The following is a 17,426-nucleotide window of genomic DNA, read 5'->3' on the forward strand; positions in this document are numbered from 1 at the left end:
GAGTGAATAAGGCATTTGAGAAGGTAGCTTTTCCTGGCCACTGTACATTATCCAAGCTCAGGTGCTCACGGGCCAGTCAGTCATATAACTGATACCATCTCTGGTATCCTGAAACACTTTCTCCCAAAGTGGCCAGAAGATGTTAAAGAGATAATTAGAAAATAGCCGGAATGTCCGGAGAACATTGTTGGAATCTACTTTATTTCTAAGAAGAGGGAAAAAAATTATTTTGTATAACTCTTTTCCCCATCATTCAGGACAAAATTAGGTAGAATGTTCTATCAACTGTGGGAGAACCAGCCATGCTCGGGCTGGGAGCTACAGGGAGACTTTAAAGTTGGGACTAACCATGTGCTTGAGGGAGAGTGTTGGGCTAAGGGGAAGTCTTGGATTCTACCTGGCTCTAAGTCACGTGACTGTGTCCCCAGCCACCTGTCTGCATCTTGGCTTTCTTGGTCTGTTCCAGGGTTCATGCCATCTCTTTCCCCACTCTTGCAGGAGGATAGAAGGAAATGACAGATGTGCAAGCATCATCTATCATCTGGAGGGAAATAAAATGATAGAGGGATGCAGAAATAGTATGGCATTTTTCTTTTTTTAAAAGACAGACTCAACTTTATAAATTATGTAAACCTCTCTGATGGACCTAGCAGTAGGAGAGAAGATAAGGGAAAAAAAAAATCTCCCAGCCAACATCTAAGGCTCAGGGCACACAGAAAGGGGACTGCTTAGGTGGTCTGATGGCAGAGACATCCTGACTGGGGGCCTCACAGACACTGGGTTCTGCGGGATCCTTTTCCAGCTCTTTTCTCAGGTTTAGGGAGCGTCTTTTCACAAAGGGCCCCAGGGCCAAGCATGGGGACTCCTGAGTGTGGCCAGCATAAAAGCAGGGACAGTTCTAGCATGGGTCCTGGGGAAGGAACATGGTCAGGCCGCTCATTGTCAGACAGAGGGGGGGCCTTTTTGCCCCTGCAGGGTTCAGTGCTGCTGAGAGAGGCACAGGCAGGCAGGGAGCAGGGAGGTAGATGAGTGATCCAGAACAAACCGCTTCCTCTCTGAACCTTTTCTTGTGTGTTCAGTGTGACTCCCAACTAGAGGATGAGTAGGTGGGTCAGTCCCACAAGGAAACGTGGCCCGATGCTCTCTGACACAAGTGTGTGCCTCAGTACCGTTCCTCTCCAGCTTTTCCGGCAAGGCACAGAGACCACGTGACCAGAGCCATCCACACTATAGCCAGCGGGGCTAGGGCTTTACTCCTGGCTCCAGAAACTGGTGAGAGGGTTTGAAAGGTATGATTGACTCCTGTGCATGGTCCTTCCTGGGTGGGTACCTGGGGCTACTGCCACAGGAGAGCAGAGGAACGCTTCCCCTCTGTGGTCCCCTGCTGCTTCGGATCAATCAAGAACAATCAGTCACGACCCATGATTTTACCTGGAGTTTTCGCGAACTGCTTCTTCTGGCCTGTCAAAAAGCAAGTGCAGGTTTGGATGGCAGGGAACAAAGTTGACGAGGAGGCTGAACACTGCATGAAGAGAGGACCAAGCCAATGAGAGAACAACAGCAGCAACAGAAAACCAAGCAAACCCTGCAACAGACCTGACGGGGGATGAGTCGCTGGACGTGGATGAGGTGGGCATAGGGCTGGAGGGCGCCGAGAACATGGGCCAAGATGGCGAGAGGGGTGATGTTGGGCTTGGATTCGGGGGGCTGCAAGACATAACAACCAGAAAACTTGTCAGCACACAAGGAATCCACAGTGGGAGCACAGGGAGGCCAGATGACAGGGAGCTGGAGCAGCCCGGAGCAGCAATGAAACCTGGCGATGAGTTGCCAGCCAGTGCCCTGGCACCATTCTCCAGAATGGACTGTATCATCTGCCTGGGAATGCCTGGGCTTCTGTGGAACATAGCTGTGTCTCTTCATCCTCCATAGCAACTGCTTTCCAGGTGATACGCGCTCAGCCGCATCCACTGTACATTTGGCTGTGGGCTAATACTCGCCTGAAATCATAACCATGTGTTCCCACACCCACTGCTTATCACTGGCCATCGTGTGGTGAAGGGCTGGCTTGTGTGGTGCCCTTGGTTTCCGCTGCTGTGGGTTTAAAGACACGGTTCAGTAGAAATGACCGTCTTTCAGGGACATGGTAGCCATTCAGCCAGAAAACAATTTTGTGTTTACATTTTTAACTAAATGGGCTCTGTGCCACTGGTGACTTGTGCGTCAGGAAAGTGACAGTGGGCAGAGGTGGGCATGGGAATGCCACACCTCCCAGGTCACCCCCCGAGGTCCTGGGCGGGGTGCAGTTCCTCTGAGGTTTGCTTTCTAGGTCTGCCCTTTCTCTTCTCATCGATTCTGGGTGCTTTGATGTTTAAAGGAATTTAAAAGAAATCCCAGGGGGAAGGCACTAGAGAAAAGATCAACTGAACCTGAAAATTTGTGCATTGTGTTGTTTGATGGGTGACTGATCAAAATTTTGGAGAGGGAAGGTGGAAATGACTCACTACAATGAGGTTTGTGGATTTTAATTGGCCATGCTAAGCCCTTTGACTTATTTCCACAAAATACACAAACACCTTAGTCACTCCGTGAAATCACATTGTCACAGATAGCGCACATGCCAACAGCTGAGAAAATGTGGAGACCATCCAGCCTCAATGCTCTGGCTGCCCTTGAGTCCCAGCCGACGGCTGTGCTGTTTGAGTCAAGCATTTAGGGAAGTGAAAATGACAGACAGCCAAACCAAGGACCACAGGGGTTCTTGGCAGACAGAGGTCCAGCTTGAACATAAATGCCCTGCTTAATGGGACTTATTATGTTAATTCAGACAGGAGCCCCAGCAATGGCCCTAATCACCTTTGTCTTAACACAAAGACCTAAGGAAGTACACACTGAGAACCACTGTGTATGTCAATGAGCTCTCCTGAGACTAACATAACTTAACATCTGCTGAATGCCACTGTCTGAATTACATTTCTGGAGTAGTAATTCCATCAGGGACAAATGTTTGCCCCTTTGGTACCTGCTCTATTTCCAGGGTCTCAAACAGTACCTGGAGGCATTCACAGACGTAGCTTTTGTAAGTATATCCAGTGCATTTTATTTAACCCGTCCAACAACTCACACACAGGCACTAGTACACTAGCACTAGATGTGGGGGCTTGGGCAGAGTAGGCAGGGCTTTGTAGCTTCTGGGTGACTGGGGTTCCAGGACAGCAGGACTAGCTCATTCCTCTAGCTCATGCCCAGCTTTGTATGAGAAATCTTAATGCCGATTTATGAATTTCCTTCAGATGCCTACCCTGTTAGCGGGCAAAGAGAGAAAACAGTAAGACAGACAGACTCAATAAGACTCAAGTCATTGTAAATTCCAGCAAAATCCACAATCTTGCCTCCAGTGTTGTTTGGTAAGTGCATACAGCAGATGGCATTCATTTAAGTGAAGAACTTAAATTCAAGGAGCATGGTTCTTTTATTTATTTATCCATTATTATTATCACTGCAATTCAGCAAAGGCTTCCCCTTGGACAGCAAGGCTGATGGAGACAGTAAGTGAGATCTGCCAAGGTTCGCAACATCAACAGCCTGAATGTATCTGACAAGAGGGGGCTGATTAAAAACAACCACATTATAAGACAGAAAGATGCATCAGTGTGACTATCTCAAGTCTGGGAGAAGCCTGCCATATTTGTGCTGTGTGGTGGGAAGAATTTCTTCCATGGCTGCTACTCACGAGTGAGGCCTCCCTGTAACTGCACTGTGGCCATCACCACAGCCCTCTCCACAATGGCCTGGTGGGTCAGGCCTGTGAACAGCTTCCAGACTGTGGGAGTCTCTGTCCAGTGGCAATGCAGAAGTTCCAGAGGGCTCTGGAGTAGTCTGGCCCTTAGAGTAGGGGTTATCAGAGGAAAGTTAAAAAGAATTCCATATTATTTTTTAATGAGTTTCTTAAGTAGGAAACACCTCTAGCTTCCTATGCGAACAAAACAAAAATAATAACAAATAAAAATAGTAACAAAACAATAACACCCCCCTCACACACACAAAAAAACATCTCACTCTGACCCCAAAAGCCCATATAAAACCAACAGAAAAAAAAAGTCAATTTCAGTCTTGGCTCTGAAACTTCCAATGTCAAATTTCCAACTCTTTTCCTACTAACAAAGCCAAGGTTAGCCCATGATTGAGGATCAGATAAGAGAAAATAACCTCCAAACTACAGTCACGGCGGATGACCCCTAAAAGCTTCTCCACAGCCTCCCAAATAACAGAGCTGAACATCTTGGCACATTTTTTCACCCTCACTGTTCCTGGGGTCACGCAGGCTCCCACATCAAGGCCCAATTGCAGTGACAACAACAGCTTAAACGTGAACCCGGGAGGCACATTTGCTGGTCTGATTTGCATTCATCTGGAAAGCTTGCCTCAGCTTTATCCTGCTGGCCCACTGTGTCTTCAGGAACCAGACGGCCCTGTCAGTGTCTTTGACGTTCACTGGACAGTGAAAGAATAACGGGTTAGGAAGATAAGGATAAAAGGCTGGCAGCCTGCTGGGCTGTGGCTGACAGGTCAAGTACAGTGTGCAGCTGTATCACCAGCTTGACACCCCTGTGTGGTGACTCACTTGAATGATGGGATGACTGGAGTACCAGCCAGGGCATGTCTCCCGTACCATGCACAGGGTTGCCAAGTAGGCTCCCAACCCAAGCACAACTGGGGCAGACCCTCTCAGGTCAGTACACTTCAGCCGTGGTGATGGCACAGGGAGTTCCCCTTCCTGGTGAAATTGGCTGACCATGAGAAAAAAGGTAAGTCTTCTTAAGTTCTGATCATTAACTCTGTGATGGCTTTGCTAAAAATTAGAAAACACTAAAATACAAGAAGATAAGTAATAAAATCATGCATCTTTAGACCTCTGATAATCACTGTTAATATCTTGATATTCTCACTTTTCTGGAGGAGGATAGATAGATGGCATACTTTTTTTAATAGGTCACTTGTTTTAATAAGATACTTTCCAATGTCATTGAACAGCTTTTGATATAATACATATTTTAAATTTTTAATCAATTTACTTTTATTTATTTAAAATACAAAGGCAGAAATAAAGATTTTTCTCTTTACTGGTTTTCCCTCTAAATGGTCAGTTAGCATAGGGTAAAGCCAGCCAAAGCCAGGAGCCCAAAACTTAATCTGTGTGTCCCATGTAGGTGATAGGGACCCAATTATTCCAGTCATCACCTCAACTCTCAGAGAACACATTAGCTGGACATTGGATGGAAAGTAGAGCCAGGACTTGGACTCAGGCACTCCAGTGTCGGGTCTGGGCATCCCAAGGAGTATCTGACCTGCACTAAGTGCCTGACTCTGATACCATATTTTTAAAGTGACTACAGGTTGTCTCATATGATACATCCTGATTTATGCAACTATATTCTCTGGTGTGCCCACTGAGGTTAGCATCCCTTTTTAGGTACTACATTTGGGCCACAGTCACATCCTTCCAAGGGACTACTGTCCGTGTCTCTAATTGTTTCCTTAACATGAATTCCTGGAACTAAAATTAGTGGTCAAAGCCAAGAGCTACTTTCAAGGGTCTTGAGCTTCTTGGAAAGATTCTACCAGAACTGCACTCCCCATGACACTGGGAGCTCCTTCTTATCACGACCCTGCCAGGTTTGAGCACCAGCATTAAATACTACCACCAACAACTAGGTGGGACTTTTCCCCAGTGTACAGCAGTTTCCTTGGGCTCTTCTCTTTCCTATCATGTCCATAATGTAAGAATAAACATATCTCTTCCTGTGCTGTGCTTCTGTTGGGAAGCAATGTTTACTTTTTCAAAGGGCTTTTTACAAGGAAGGCAGTAAGTGGAAGGAGACAGGCAGAGGGACAGAAGGACTAACAGCACCGATCTAGGGCCATCAGAGTCCCAGTCAGATGGTGCTGTTGCTCAGGAAGGGAGACAGGAGGTAGAGGATGCTGGCCACCTGCACCACAGAGCTGCGCAGGAGGGATGAGGGACACAGCGAGGAGCACCATGCCGTGCAGAAGCCACAAAACCCGCATGGACGCCTTCCTGCTAAGCAGGGGCTGTGATCTGCTGCTCAGGTACCTGCTCATGCATCAGGCCTGGGGCCCATGACACTGATGGCCTGAACAACCCTCTGTCCCTCTTTTAACTAGGTGCTACTGAATCCAAAAGAGGAGAGCGGCTGCTTCCACTCCCCACTCCATCCAAATCCCCACCCAGGACAGAAAAGACAATTCTGTAAAAATCAGGCAAGTTCTATAAAACATAACTCCAGATCAACGAATCCTTCTTGTTTGGAAAATACTCCTATGGTTCTTCCCTTAAACCATCACAAAGAGAAGGGAAACCCAATTACAGCTGGGAAGTGTGGGTAGCGGCAAATCAGAGCAAATGCCACATAAACCCGTGGGTATCTGTTGCAGGTTTGAAAGCACCAAGATCTTACACACATCTGTCCAACCTTATAGCACAGAAATCTTATATATGTCCCAAGTCCTAAATTTTTTAGCACCTGCTTCACCGTTTTGCGGGTAAAACATACAATCGCACCTCCTAGGGCTTCTTTCACTGCTCCATATTTTTTCCTGACTCTTCCAAGCACACATTTGCATTTGCACAGATTCTTTCCCCTCATCTAATATAATTTAGTATGCATTCCTATTCAGACAATGTGCAGTTCTGTTTCCTATTTTAAGAGACAAACTGGTGAAATCCCCTTAAGGTCTTAACAATTACAAGCAACTGCTTTCAAAAATAGTTTGTATTAAAAATAGCTTCACTAATCTGCAATGCAATGATTATGTTTGATAGCTTGAATCTTTTCTGAAGTTTCAATTTAAAACTCAGAGAGGGTAGCTGAGAATGGCAAGTCATTCTATGATTTGAAGAAAATCCAAGAATCTTATTGTCTCTTTTGACTCTCCAAGTCAACAACTTGAATCCTAAATTTGGAATTAAATATGCACAGACAATAGTCCCAATTCTTTTGCTTACTGTCCAGTAACAGTCTCAATGGAAAGGATCAGAAAAGTTAAATGAATCAAATACTTCTGTTGCACACATTTCTGCATGCATTTACTATTCTTTCCTGCTGAATCTGAGTGTAGTCCTTCAATCATTTTCAGTAACATACTTCACATATAATAGAACTCGTTCCTGTAATGAAACACATTTTATCCTCTTTCAACCAAAAATTGTTTACAATTTACAGAATCACTAGTAAGGAAATGTTAAATGTATTTTGGGGTCACATAAAATATCTATATGGTAACAACTGGTATTTCAAATGATCCAGATGGTTTGTAAGAAATCCCAGCATATCATTCTGAGCTGTATCACTGTCTTCAATTGATGGTAACACAATTTTCTTTCTCTATATACTGAAGCTATTGTGCCTGGAAAAATAAATTCACTCACTATAAAAAGAAATCCACACTCAATCTTCCACCATTCTAGGATCTAACTTGAAGTCCCTATTCAAAAGAAAGGACATCTGAAAACAATTAAGTTCAAAACTGGAAATAACTCAGAGGATTGAGAATAGACAACTAGGTACACATACACAATTGTAAATTCACTTTTGTATTTGTTCACATTTTAAAATTTTATATCATGGGCTTACCTTATGGTGTAATCACAGAAACTGTTTTTCTACCAACAGTGTTAGAATAACTGCCAAATGCACAAAATTGACACCTGGCCCATCCTGAACTCACATCGTATGTAAGTGACTTCCAGGTAAATTACAACTCCACATAGCAAAGCCTGTAGCTTATAACAACTATAAGAATTTGGGGTTCGGTTTTATCCAGTGGGGTATAAGGAATGCTAATGGCATAGGAAAATACAGATATACTTAATTACATTAATAAAATTAGTAACTTTTATCAAAAGGCAGCTTATCAAATGGGCTTAACGAGTTTATAAGAGTAAACAGGGCCATCTGTGACATAAAAAGTAACAAAGCGCTCATAACACATCTAGGTAAAGGATTTCTCCTACTGAGTAGTAAGAAACAAATGACACCAAATGGGAAATGGGCAAGAATCATGAATAGGATCCTTTTTTTTTATTATTAAGGAAAAATTCAAAACAAAGTTGCTGTACTTTTGTGGAATGCAAGAAATACAGAGTAAAGCCACAGTGAGATGATACTGTTCCCTCATCAGAGCAACTAGTTTCAAAATGCTTAAAATACCAGGTGCTTGTGAGGAGGGGGGAACATCTGAAACTGCTCCTCTTTGCTGGAGGAGGGAGTGCAACATGCCACAATCATGTTGGAAAACAGTCTAATGTTGTCTAGCAATGGTGATGGCACCAATTTTTATGACACAGCGGTTCTATTCTGAAATACATACCCTAACGAAAAGTGCATAAAGATTTATCAGAAGACACATAAAAATGTACAAACACAGGAAACCCAACATTTTAGTAAAAGCAAGAGGGAGAAACAATGTTAGTGTTCTATACTTCAGTGGGAACAAACGAACAAACCACAGTTACACAGACAACTCTTCTCCCTCAACAGGCATGGGGCAGTCTCACAGGGCATCTTGGACGCAGCATTCTGAAGAATCCAGGTAACAGGTTAACAACATCCGGGGGAAGGCATCAGCCATCTGGCATACTTTTCTTGATGGTCTCCTTTCAGGGAGTATTTCTTGTTTAGACCAGGAGGTGGAAGTAAAAGGGTTTAATGAGAATCTGAATGACTGTTGCTGCTGAAAACAAGGGCAAAACTAGTTCCTTAAAAAGAGAGAGCCTAAACTATTTCACTATGTCCAGACATTTTAGCAACAGAAAAAAAAAAAACACTTCTACTAAGGACACTGTTCAGCAGGCTTAACATCAGCTCCTGGTCCACATACCATGGAAGGCAACTGAGGCAGAGAGACACAGAGGGAGAGAAGAACTTGTATGCAAATATAGTCTCTGACTTTCTCTCCACTGCCTCCAAGAACGGAGCTGGCTTCGTTCTCATTCTCATTCTGATGTTTACTCAACAGTCTAAACATGTGGAAAATTGCATCTACTCCAACCCACTCAAACTCTTCCTCCATTGTGCTCCTGTCCACGCCCAATGGACACGCTTGCTCCTACACTGTGACCCTGTGCAGAACCCCCGGTGTCCTGCAGGGGGCTCAGCCCTCCCCGGGGTTTGCTCCAGCTGCCATGCAGGAATGCAATCTCCCAAGGAGCGATTTCTGCCCTTTGTTCCCGGGCTTCTGAGGAGCTCATTGACTCCACTGGAAAGAACTTTAAATGATTTTCCAGCAAAGTCACCCTTTCCACTGGGAAAGAGTTTTAACATCTGTGAATAAAAAAACAAGCCAAAAGAAAATGATTTTTATATTTCCTACTTCTTGGGCTTTAAAACTAAACAGCCCTGGATAAATTTAATGAAAAGGGATGTGGCAGAACGACACACATTCTGATCTTGCACTGTTAGAATTTCTTTTTTTCAAATCTGAGGTACATCCAAATTTACTCTGGGCGATCTATGAGTTATTAAGCAAACTGACGGTGTAAACAAGATTTTTAACATAAATGCTTAAGAGAACAGTACTTGGTAATGATTTCAAAACACACATCTGATTATGTCATTTGAGATTGCTTAAAGTCACTGCTTAAAACTCTTCAGTGTTTCCCCACTTCTGACAGAATAAAGACCTGGGCTGTCCCTCCTCAACTACCATCTAGGATCTCTAACCCGGCTATTATTATTATTTTACTACTTATATTCTAACCTATCCTATCTACTCTAAGTAGATGAACCTTTTAAATACAGAGCTCAGATCATTTGCTGAATGTTGCAAAACAAATATGTTACTGTTGGAACACAGAGTCAATTCTTTACCCTGGCAGAGTGAATTATGTGGTTACAGTTTATTCCCTATCTTCTGTGTCATTGGGGCTGTTCTTTTCCCCATGTGACCCAGGTGGGTACACAGTCCCATTGATCTCACTTCAGGGGCAGCTGTGGATCCAGACCTGCTGTCAGAGTCCACCTCTCCTTGGGCCACAGGGGAATGAATGGCTCAAGGATGCACAGGCATGAGGCAGGAGTGGTGACTCCAGCGGCTAATCCTCTGTTCTGTGGTGCCAGTACCCCATATGGGCCGGTTCGTGTCCTGGCTGCTCTGCTTCCCATCAAGCTCCCTGAATATTGCCTGGTGTAGCAGTGGAAGATGGCCCAAAGTCTTAGGCCATTTCATCTGTGTGGGATACCAAGAAAGAAGCTCCTGGCTCCTGGCTTCAGATTGGCTCAGCTCCAGATACTGTGGCCCTTTGTGGAGTGAACTAGCAGAGGGAAGATCCTTATCTCTCTGTAAATCTGCCTTTCGAATAAAATTAAATCTTAATAATAATTTTTTTAAAAGGCTGCACAGGTACCTGACATCATGTGTGGAGGAATAACCTTCTTAATGGATCTGCGACCAGAGATCTTTGATGTTGGTATACAACAAACAAAAAAACCAAGAGGGAAGAATAGCCAATTAGAATAATAATAATTTGGAGTCCTGGAACCAAGGATGCTTAAGATCAGATTCCCAGAGATGTCGTAAAATAAAAGTTTATAGTTTTCATTTTTCTGTACACTAGCTGGGATCCTAGCACTTGAAGAACCTTTACAATAGGGTTCCAGTGCTGCCCTCAGTACTTTCTGCCTTCATGTCCCTATGCCTCTTGGGTCAGCAAAGCAGTTTTGAGAGAGCTGTAAACAGTTGAGACCCTGTGGGCCATGAAGCTAAATTGAGAAAATTACATAGGCAGTTATTTCACGATTGAAATTGTAACCATTAACCACAGAAAAACAAAACAGCAAAATGAAAAAATATTTTCATCTCACCAGCCAAAATGCACATATACACACAGAAGAACTGATAGGCACCTAGTTGTTTTTGACACCAAAACCAACCTTTAGTTTGCCAAGCCCTGTTCTAGCCCAGGGCTTTACTGGTGTCACAAGCAGGCTGCAAACTGTCCCCTCTCCATTCCTTCCGGATGCTTTGTTTCCACCTGAGACATCATTTCCCTTGCCCCTGGTCACTCCTCAGCACCACTCCAAGTCCTTATCCAGAGTCACCCGCTGTCAGTCAACACAGTGAGTTACACCTCCCCTGAATCCTTTTAGAGACTGCCTTTTCCACTTAGTCTTGATCCTATTCTGTGCTGAAGCTAGCTTCACTCTCATGTATCTCTTACATACTTTGCAGACTTACAGACATCTCTTGAGGGTGAACAAGACCCAAACAGTAGACAAGATTTCACAGGAACAAAGTAGATAGCAAAGGGAAAAAAAACCTGCAGATTTATCAGAAATTAAAGGTAAGATTGCTGGAAGCTAGAGAAGGCAGGTCTTTTTCAATCAGAATTATCTGATGTTGTAAAAGTGAATCAGTCGAACACAGCAGTTGCCATGACCGTTCTTTACACAGCAGTTTGTTTGACTAAGATGATCATGTGTGACAAGCACAATGCCCAGGGCATCCTAGACACCTTGTTTCTGGAGGGAGGGATTTTCGTGCATCACGACGCAACGTCAGTCACTCATTGCCACTGAGCCTCCTCCTGATGGCTGAGCAGGGCTGCCCAGCCTCCACTGTGCACACTCAGCATCCCAACTTCTGCTATTATCTGCATATCACATCATTTGAAACCAATGAGGGTTAAAAAGTCTGCAGAAAAACAGAATTGAGAGCTAAGTTTAGGGGCTGCCTTTGTGGTCCACAGGTTTAAACCGTAGCCTGCAACACCGACAGTCCTGGATTAGTGCCAATTCAGGCACCAGATGCTACACTTCTGATCCAGATCCTTGCTAATCTGCCTGGAAAAGCAGCAGGAGATGGCTCAAGCACTTGGGAGACAACGACAGAGCTCCTAACTCCTGGTTTCAGTCTGACCATCAGAGCGATCTTGACTGGACAGAGAACAGCTGGAACTCAAAGTGGCACCTAGATGGTCTGCTGGCATTACTAGTGTTACTGGCTATGCCACACACTGGCCCCCAAACAACTTTATAAAGTAGAATTTATATAGTACGAAATCCACCCATTTTCAGTGTTCAGCTTCTAGCACACTGATTGAATTCTGCAACCATCACCCACCCATATGCACATTTATAATGCCTGAATACCCTTCAAAAGGACCCCTCTCTCCTTTGCGGTTTGCTGCCTGGCAGGTGCAGTGTGTTCCCAACAGCTGCAGTTCCCATTCTCACACATCAACAATGATCTCACTGTGCAGATTTACCTTTTCTAGATACCTTACAAAAACAGAATCACATACTGTGTGGCCTTTTGAGTCTGGCTTATTTCATTTGGTAAAATGTCTTCAATATTTATCTGCGCTGTGGCACACACAAGAAGTCAATTCATGTTTGTTACTGAATTAGATCCCATTCTGCTGAATCTGTTATCTTCTTATTGAGTATCAAGACAGGGACCTAAATTCTGGACACCGACAACGCTACAATGGCAATGCTAACACTTGCAAGTAGATTCTCCTGCTCCATGATGTTCTTTTCACTTTCTCAGTGGCATCTTTTCAAGGCTGAACATTTTCAGTTTTGAAATAGCCCGATGCATTGGTTTTTCTTTTATGCATTTTGCTGTTAGTGTCACATCTAACAAATCCTTGCATAGACTGAAGGCTTTCTTGTACTTTTTTTTTTCAAAAATTGTCTGGGAATGTTTTTATTTCACCTTCATTTTTTTTATAAATGTGCTGAATATAGAATTCCTGTTAGATTTTTTTAAAGGTTTTGAGAAATTGATGTGCATCAGCTCCCTGTGGGGCACAGAGCCACTGTGTTCTGAGACACACTGCACCTGTTGTGCAGAAAAAACTGGAAGCATCCCACCCCTCGCAGCATCATTCATAATCTGTGCTCATGCCCTCAGTACACCAGTCTTCTCTCTTTATTTAGGAAGCATATGTAGGGGACATTAAAAAATATATATTTAAGGCTGTTTATGACACATTTCCTCACAAAGCCTCCGAAGCTGGTCCATTTGTGCCATCTGCTGTAAAGGAAACTGGAAACCACCTGTCTGCTTGCCTAAGCACTGCTCTTATCAAGGAAGCTGTAATTACTCCTTGTGCGAAGGATTTTAACCATCACAGTAAATCCCTTCTTCAGCACATACTGTATTAGGAAGGTATCATGACCCTGAAAGCTAGGGTTTTTCTTCTGTCCTTCATAGAGAGAGTGGAACATCACCTATCTTGGGGGCGTCAAAGAATGTCTTTAGCCCTGCTTGCAGCTTGACAATAGTTACCAAAAAAAGGATGCCAGTTACATGTCAGGCACTGGTACAGGCACTGGAATACTACAAGAAGCTGTTGCTGTCTTTGTGAAGCTTAAGTTCAGCCACCTTCAAGGCAGTGCACACATCGATGCCTCTGTGCCTGCATTTGTTCTGGGTCTGCTCCTTTTAGGAATTACATTTTCTATATGCTGTCTCATGTGTACAATATAACAACTAACAATGTATGTACGTGCTTTATAAATACTAAAACCTACAAACACAGAGCGAAGGCATATGACCCAAATACTCTGACAATGCTTTGATGATTAAGGTGATGTAAAAAATGGAGGAACCACTGAGTGTGCATGCATGTCTGCAAAACAGACAACAAACAAGTACATCTCCAAATGAGATCTCTTTGGATGGCACTAAGAGCTGTGGAGAAAATTAATATCAGGGCTGTGTGAAAACAGGTGCCGGGGTGGCGGGGCTGGGGGTTGGTGCTGTTGATCAGGACACAGCAGCAGGGTGACATCTCAGGCGAGACTTCAACAAAGTATATCGCTGGAAGATCACCCTCTGATGCCCCTGCCTACACTCTGACTGCAGCCATCTGGGATTAAAGCAAAATCACCTTCTACTTCCTTCCTCAGCCCTCACAATGTCTTTGCATAATCTCAGAGCACTTTCCCAGAATGTGCTGTGAACTTAGCAGAAAGTGTCCAGTTTGAAAGAAAGAACTACAGAAGGCAAATCTGTAATGATGGTTGGCCAGGCTGGAGCAGAATTCCCAGTACTAGATGATAGCAAAGAAGCATTGCAAGAAATTGCTTCTTGGTAAAGCTGAAAATCATTCTGTTTGGGGAAATGAAATGCCTGCCTTTCAATGACGTCTCTCTGTGTCCTTAAAAAAAACTATGTTACTTGTTCCTTTTTGGAAAAAAGAATTTAACTAAGCTCTCACCCACCAAAGCCCAGGGACTGCTCATCTGCTGCTGCTGAGACCCAGCACCTGGCGTGAGGTTATAATACCTACACCTTCTATTTCAGGGCAGGCTGGTTCCCCTCCTAAGTTACAATGCTTTTGATGCTCTGCTCACTTTGCTGTCAGTGCTCTATGTTCATGGTTCACAGTGTCCCAAGCCTGCTCAGCTCCCTTCAGACAGTCTGTCTTCCACGTGGCGAGCACAAGTGTTTTGCTCTGTCACCCCCCACACCCCACAGCACATGTCAGTGCTTCCCTTACTTGTCATCACCCAGACATACAGTGACAAAATGGCACTCTGGATATGCTCAAGGGCTCTGTCAATCTCCTGGAAGGCTATGGAAAGCAAACACAAATCTTTCCAGGCAGAGATGACAAACCATGATGTAGAAATTGTGCCAAGGAAAGAAAATACACTTGCTCAAATGAAAAGCCTTCAGGCTAGTAAGAACTGAGCAAATCCTGCAGGGTTGGGGCCCAAGGTTTAGGTTTTTAAAATGTGACCCCTACCCAGCCAGCTCAGATGAGCAACCAGAGATGGGCGGGGTGGGGGGGTCACATTGGCCCTGGGCTTCTGTGCTCCAAGTCACCACTAGAAGCGACTGGGAGCGGTGAATGCAGCAGGTACTTAGCATATGAGCAAAGTGCCTTTGTGATTATTCTGTTCCTCCATAAACTTTAATTTTGTTTACATGGCTTTTATTATTATTGCTTGTTCTGCAAAGATGAGTCAGCTTCTTTTCCACTGAATTAATAGACATGCAAGGCTCATTTGTGATTTGGCCCAAAGAATAAAAAGTTCTGAGGAGGGAAGGGCGAGTATGAACTGGAAGAGTATGTGACTGTGTCTCATGAGGTGGAGTGTTCATGTGTCTCATGTCAGGATGTCAAGTCCTGGGGAGCAGAGGCCTCCTAGCAGGAGGGGAGGAACCGTCAGCATCACAAGCACACTGGGTGGCTTCTAGCATAAGAGGTACCTACTACACAAAGTTCACTTTCCTAAACATCAACTCCCACTGGGAGACTGTGCTCCAGACAGGCCCAGAGTGGCCTGGCCACTTTCCCCTCAACACAAATTCTGCAAGGTGGTAGTGCAGTGAGCAAAAGGTTAGACAGAAAGCAACAGTGCTAACGTGTGAACTCGGGCTGCCCGACTCTGCCCTCTGCCTGGACCAGCAAACAGCTCCCACCCAGTCCCCAGCTCAAGGTCCTGGTAGCCCTCAGACCTGATGTCTAGCAGATCAAGAACTCTAGTAGTGGCATACCAGGCACCATTTTGTACAGTGTGGCAAAGGTTTTGAGACTGCAGGGACAACTGAGCTGGGAGTGAACTCACTGAGCTCAGTATACTGCATTGGTCCGACAGGGAAAATAATATTGACTTTGGCATCGTACGAGTCAAAATAGATCTGTGGGACCCTCAGATCTAATGATCATCAGGTTCCATCAAGATCAGCACCACCAAAAACCTAGCCATGTAGGACACCCAATGTCTCCTTAATCCTGGAACTGCTCAAACTCAAAGTGGGAGAAAGGTTGCACATACAATGGTGCAGTCTCAGCACAGTATCACAGGAGGTGGAGACAGGTGAGCTAGGAGTTGGGGCTATCAAGACTGTGATGGAAGTCTAACATAAGAACCCAGACCTGAAACTTGCTAGAGGGAGTGGTACAAGTGACTGCAAACAAACAGCCATGTACCAACTGCAATAAATAAAATTGAGTTGTAGACCTGTGGATGACACAGCTTAGAAACCTGTCCCAGGGCCCAGCATGATAGCATAGTAGTTAAGGAACTTGCCTTGAACATGCCAGGATCCCATATGAGCACCAGTTCTAAGCCCAGCGGCCCTGCTCCCCATCCAGCTCCCTGCTTATGTGGCCTGGGAGGGTAGTCGAGGATGGTCCAAGGCTTTGGGACCCTGCACCCATGTGGAAGACCAGGAAGAGCTTGTGGCTCCTGGCTTCAGATTGGCTCAGCTCCAGCCACTGTGGCCGCTTTGCGAGTGAACCATTGGAGTGAGGATCTTCCTCTCTGTATATCTGTCCTTCCAATAAAATAAATAAATTTCAAAAAAAAAGAAAGAAAGAAAGAAAGAAAAAGACCTGCCCCAAGCAGAATATGCAAACCAGAATATGCTAACCAAAAGTACAATGACCAACAGCAACAGAAGAGACAGAGGCACAATGAACATTACTGAAGACTCCCCTGGAAAGGATCAAAAGCCTTTGCCAACCTCAGAGAAAACTGAGGAATACATTGAGAAAATGGGGGAATACAAAATTCAGAAAATTCATCACAAAGCTCCTTTTTCTCCCCCATTTTCTGGACCACTTTTCAAAAATTTGTTTAATTTTGAATTTTATGATACAATTCCGTACAGTCTAGGATTCCTCCACCCTCCAAATTCCCACCCCTGACTGATTTTTCCTATATTGTTAGAACAGTATAGTCTATTACAAAAAGTTATAATTCCATCAGTCTGTTACCTAAATGTGCCCCAACATTGCTGGTACAGACAATGTTAGACAGCCTATCATTCCATTGTCTGGATATGTCCAATAGTTTTATTGGCAGTCCATCTTTGATTTGGAAGTATGGATGCATGTTGCATTGTGTCTTTACATCTGGATATGGTAGGCTTTATTATTCCATCACTATATAGTCTAATGTGCATGATGGTTTCCTTATATTAGAGAGAACATATGGTATTTGCCTTTTTGGTATTGACTTATTTCACTGAGCATAATGGTCTCTAGTTGGGCCATCTAATTACAATTGATATAATTTAATTCTTTTTAATGGCTGAGTAATATTCCATGGAATAGATGCATCACAATTTCTTTAACCACTCTCTTTGGACAGGCATCTGGGTTGTTTCAATGTCGTTGCTATTGTAGATTGTGCTGCTGTAAATATAGGATTACAGATCTCTTTCTTATATGCAGTTTTCATTTCCTTTGGGTAAATTCCTAGAAGTGGGATAACTGGGCCATATGGCAGGTTTACTTGAAATTCTCTAAGCACTTTCCATACTTATTTCCATTACAAAGCTTCTTATCAACAATGAGAAGCACATACAAGTTCAAGGAATTTAATGAGTATCACACAGGAAAAAGCAACACTGAAACAAATTCAAGCTAAATTATTGGAAAT

At 44.0% G+C, this 17,426-nt stretch overlaps 1 protein-coding gene across 4 annotated transcripts in view; it reads right to left on the reverse strand.

The window, feature by feature from the left end:
* ARHGAP26 (Rho GTPase activating protein 26) overlaps positions 1-17,426 on the reverse strand; it is a 392,826-nt gene that overhangs the window by 14,835 nt on the left and 360,565 nt on the right. The window contains exons 21-22 of one of the 4 annotated variants that reach the window (XM_041000551.1): positions 1,597-1,707; positions 1,432-1,461 (exon numbers count right to left, since the gene is read on the reverse strand). The exons of 1 other annotated variant lie outside the window; for it this stretch is intronic. In XM_041000551.1, coding sequence (XP_040856485.1) covers positions 1,432-1,461; positions 1,597-1,707 — 141 coding nt within the window. Of the gene's footprint in view, positions 1-1,431; positions 1,708-17,426 lie in introns of all 4 variants that reach the window. 2 more of the 4 variants (XM_041000639.1, XM_041000463.1) reach the window with 2 other exon arrangements.

This window comes from Ochotona curzoniae, unplaced genomic scaffold (genome assembly GCF_017591425.1).
Source record: "Ochotona curzoniae isolate NIBS_2020 unplaced genomic scaffold, NIBS_Ocur_1.0 contig_1, whole genome shotgun sequence".
In the NCBI taxonomy this organism is placed as follows: Eukaryota; Metazoa; Chordata; class Mammalia; order Lagomorpha; family Ochotonidae; genus Ochotona; species Ochotona curzoniae.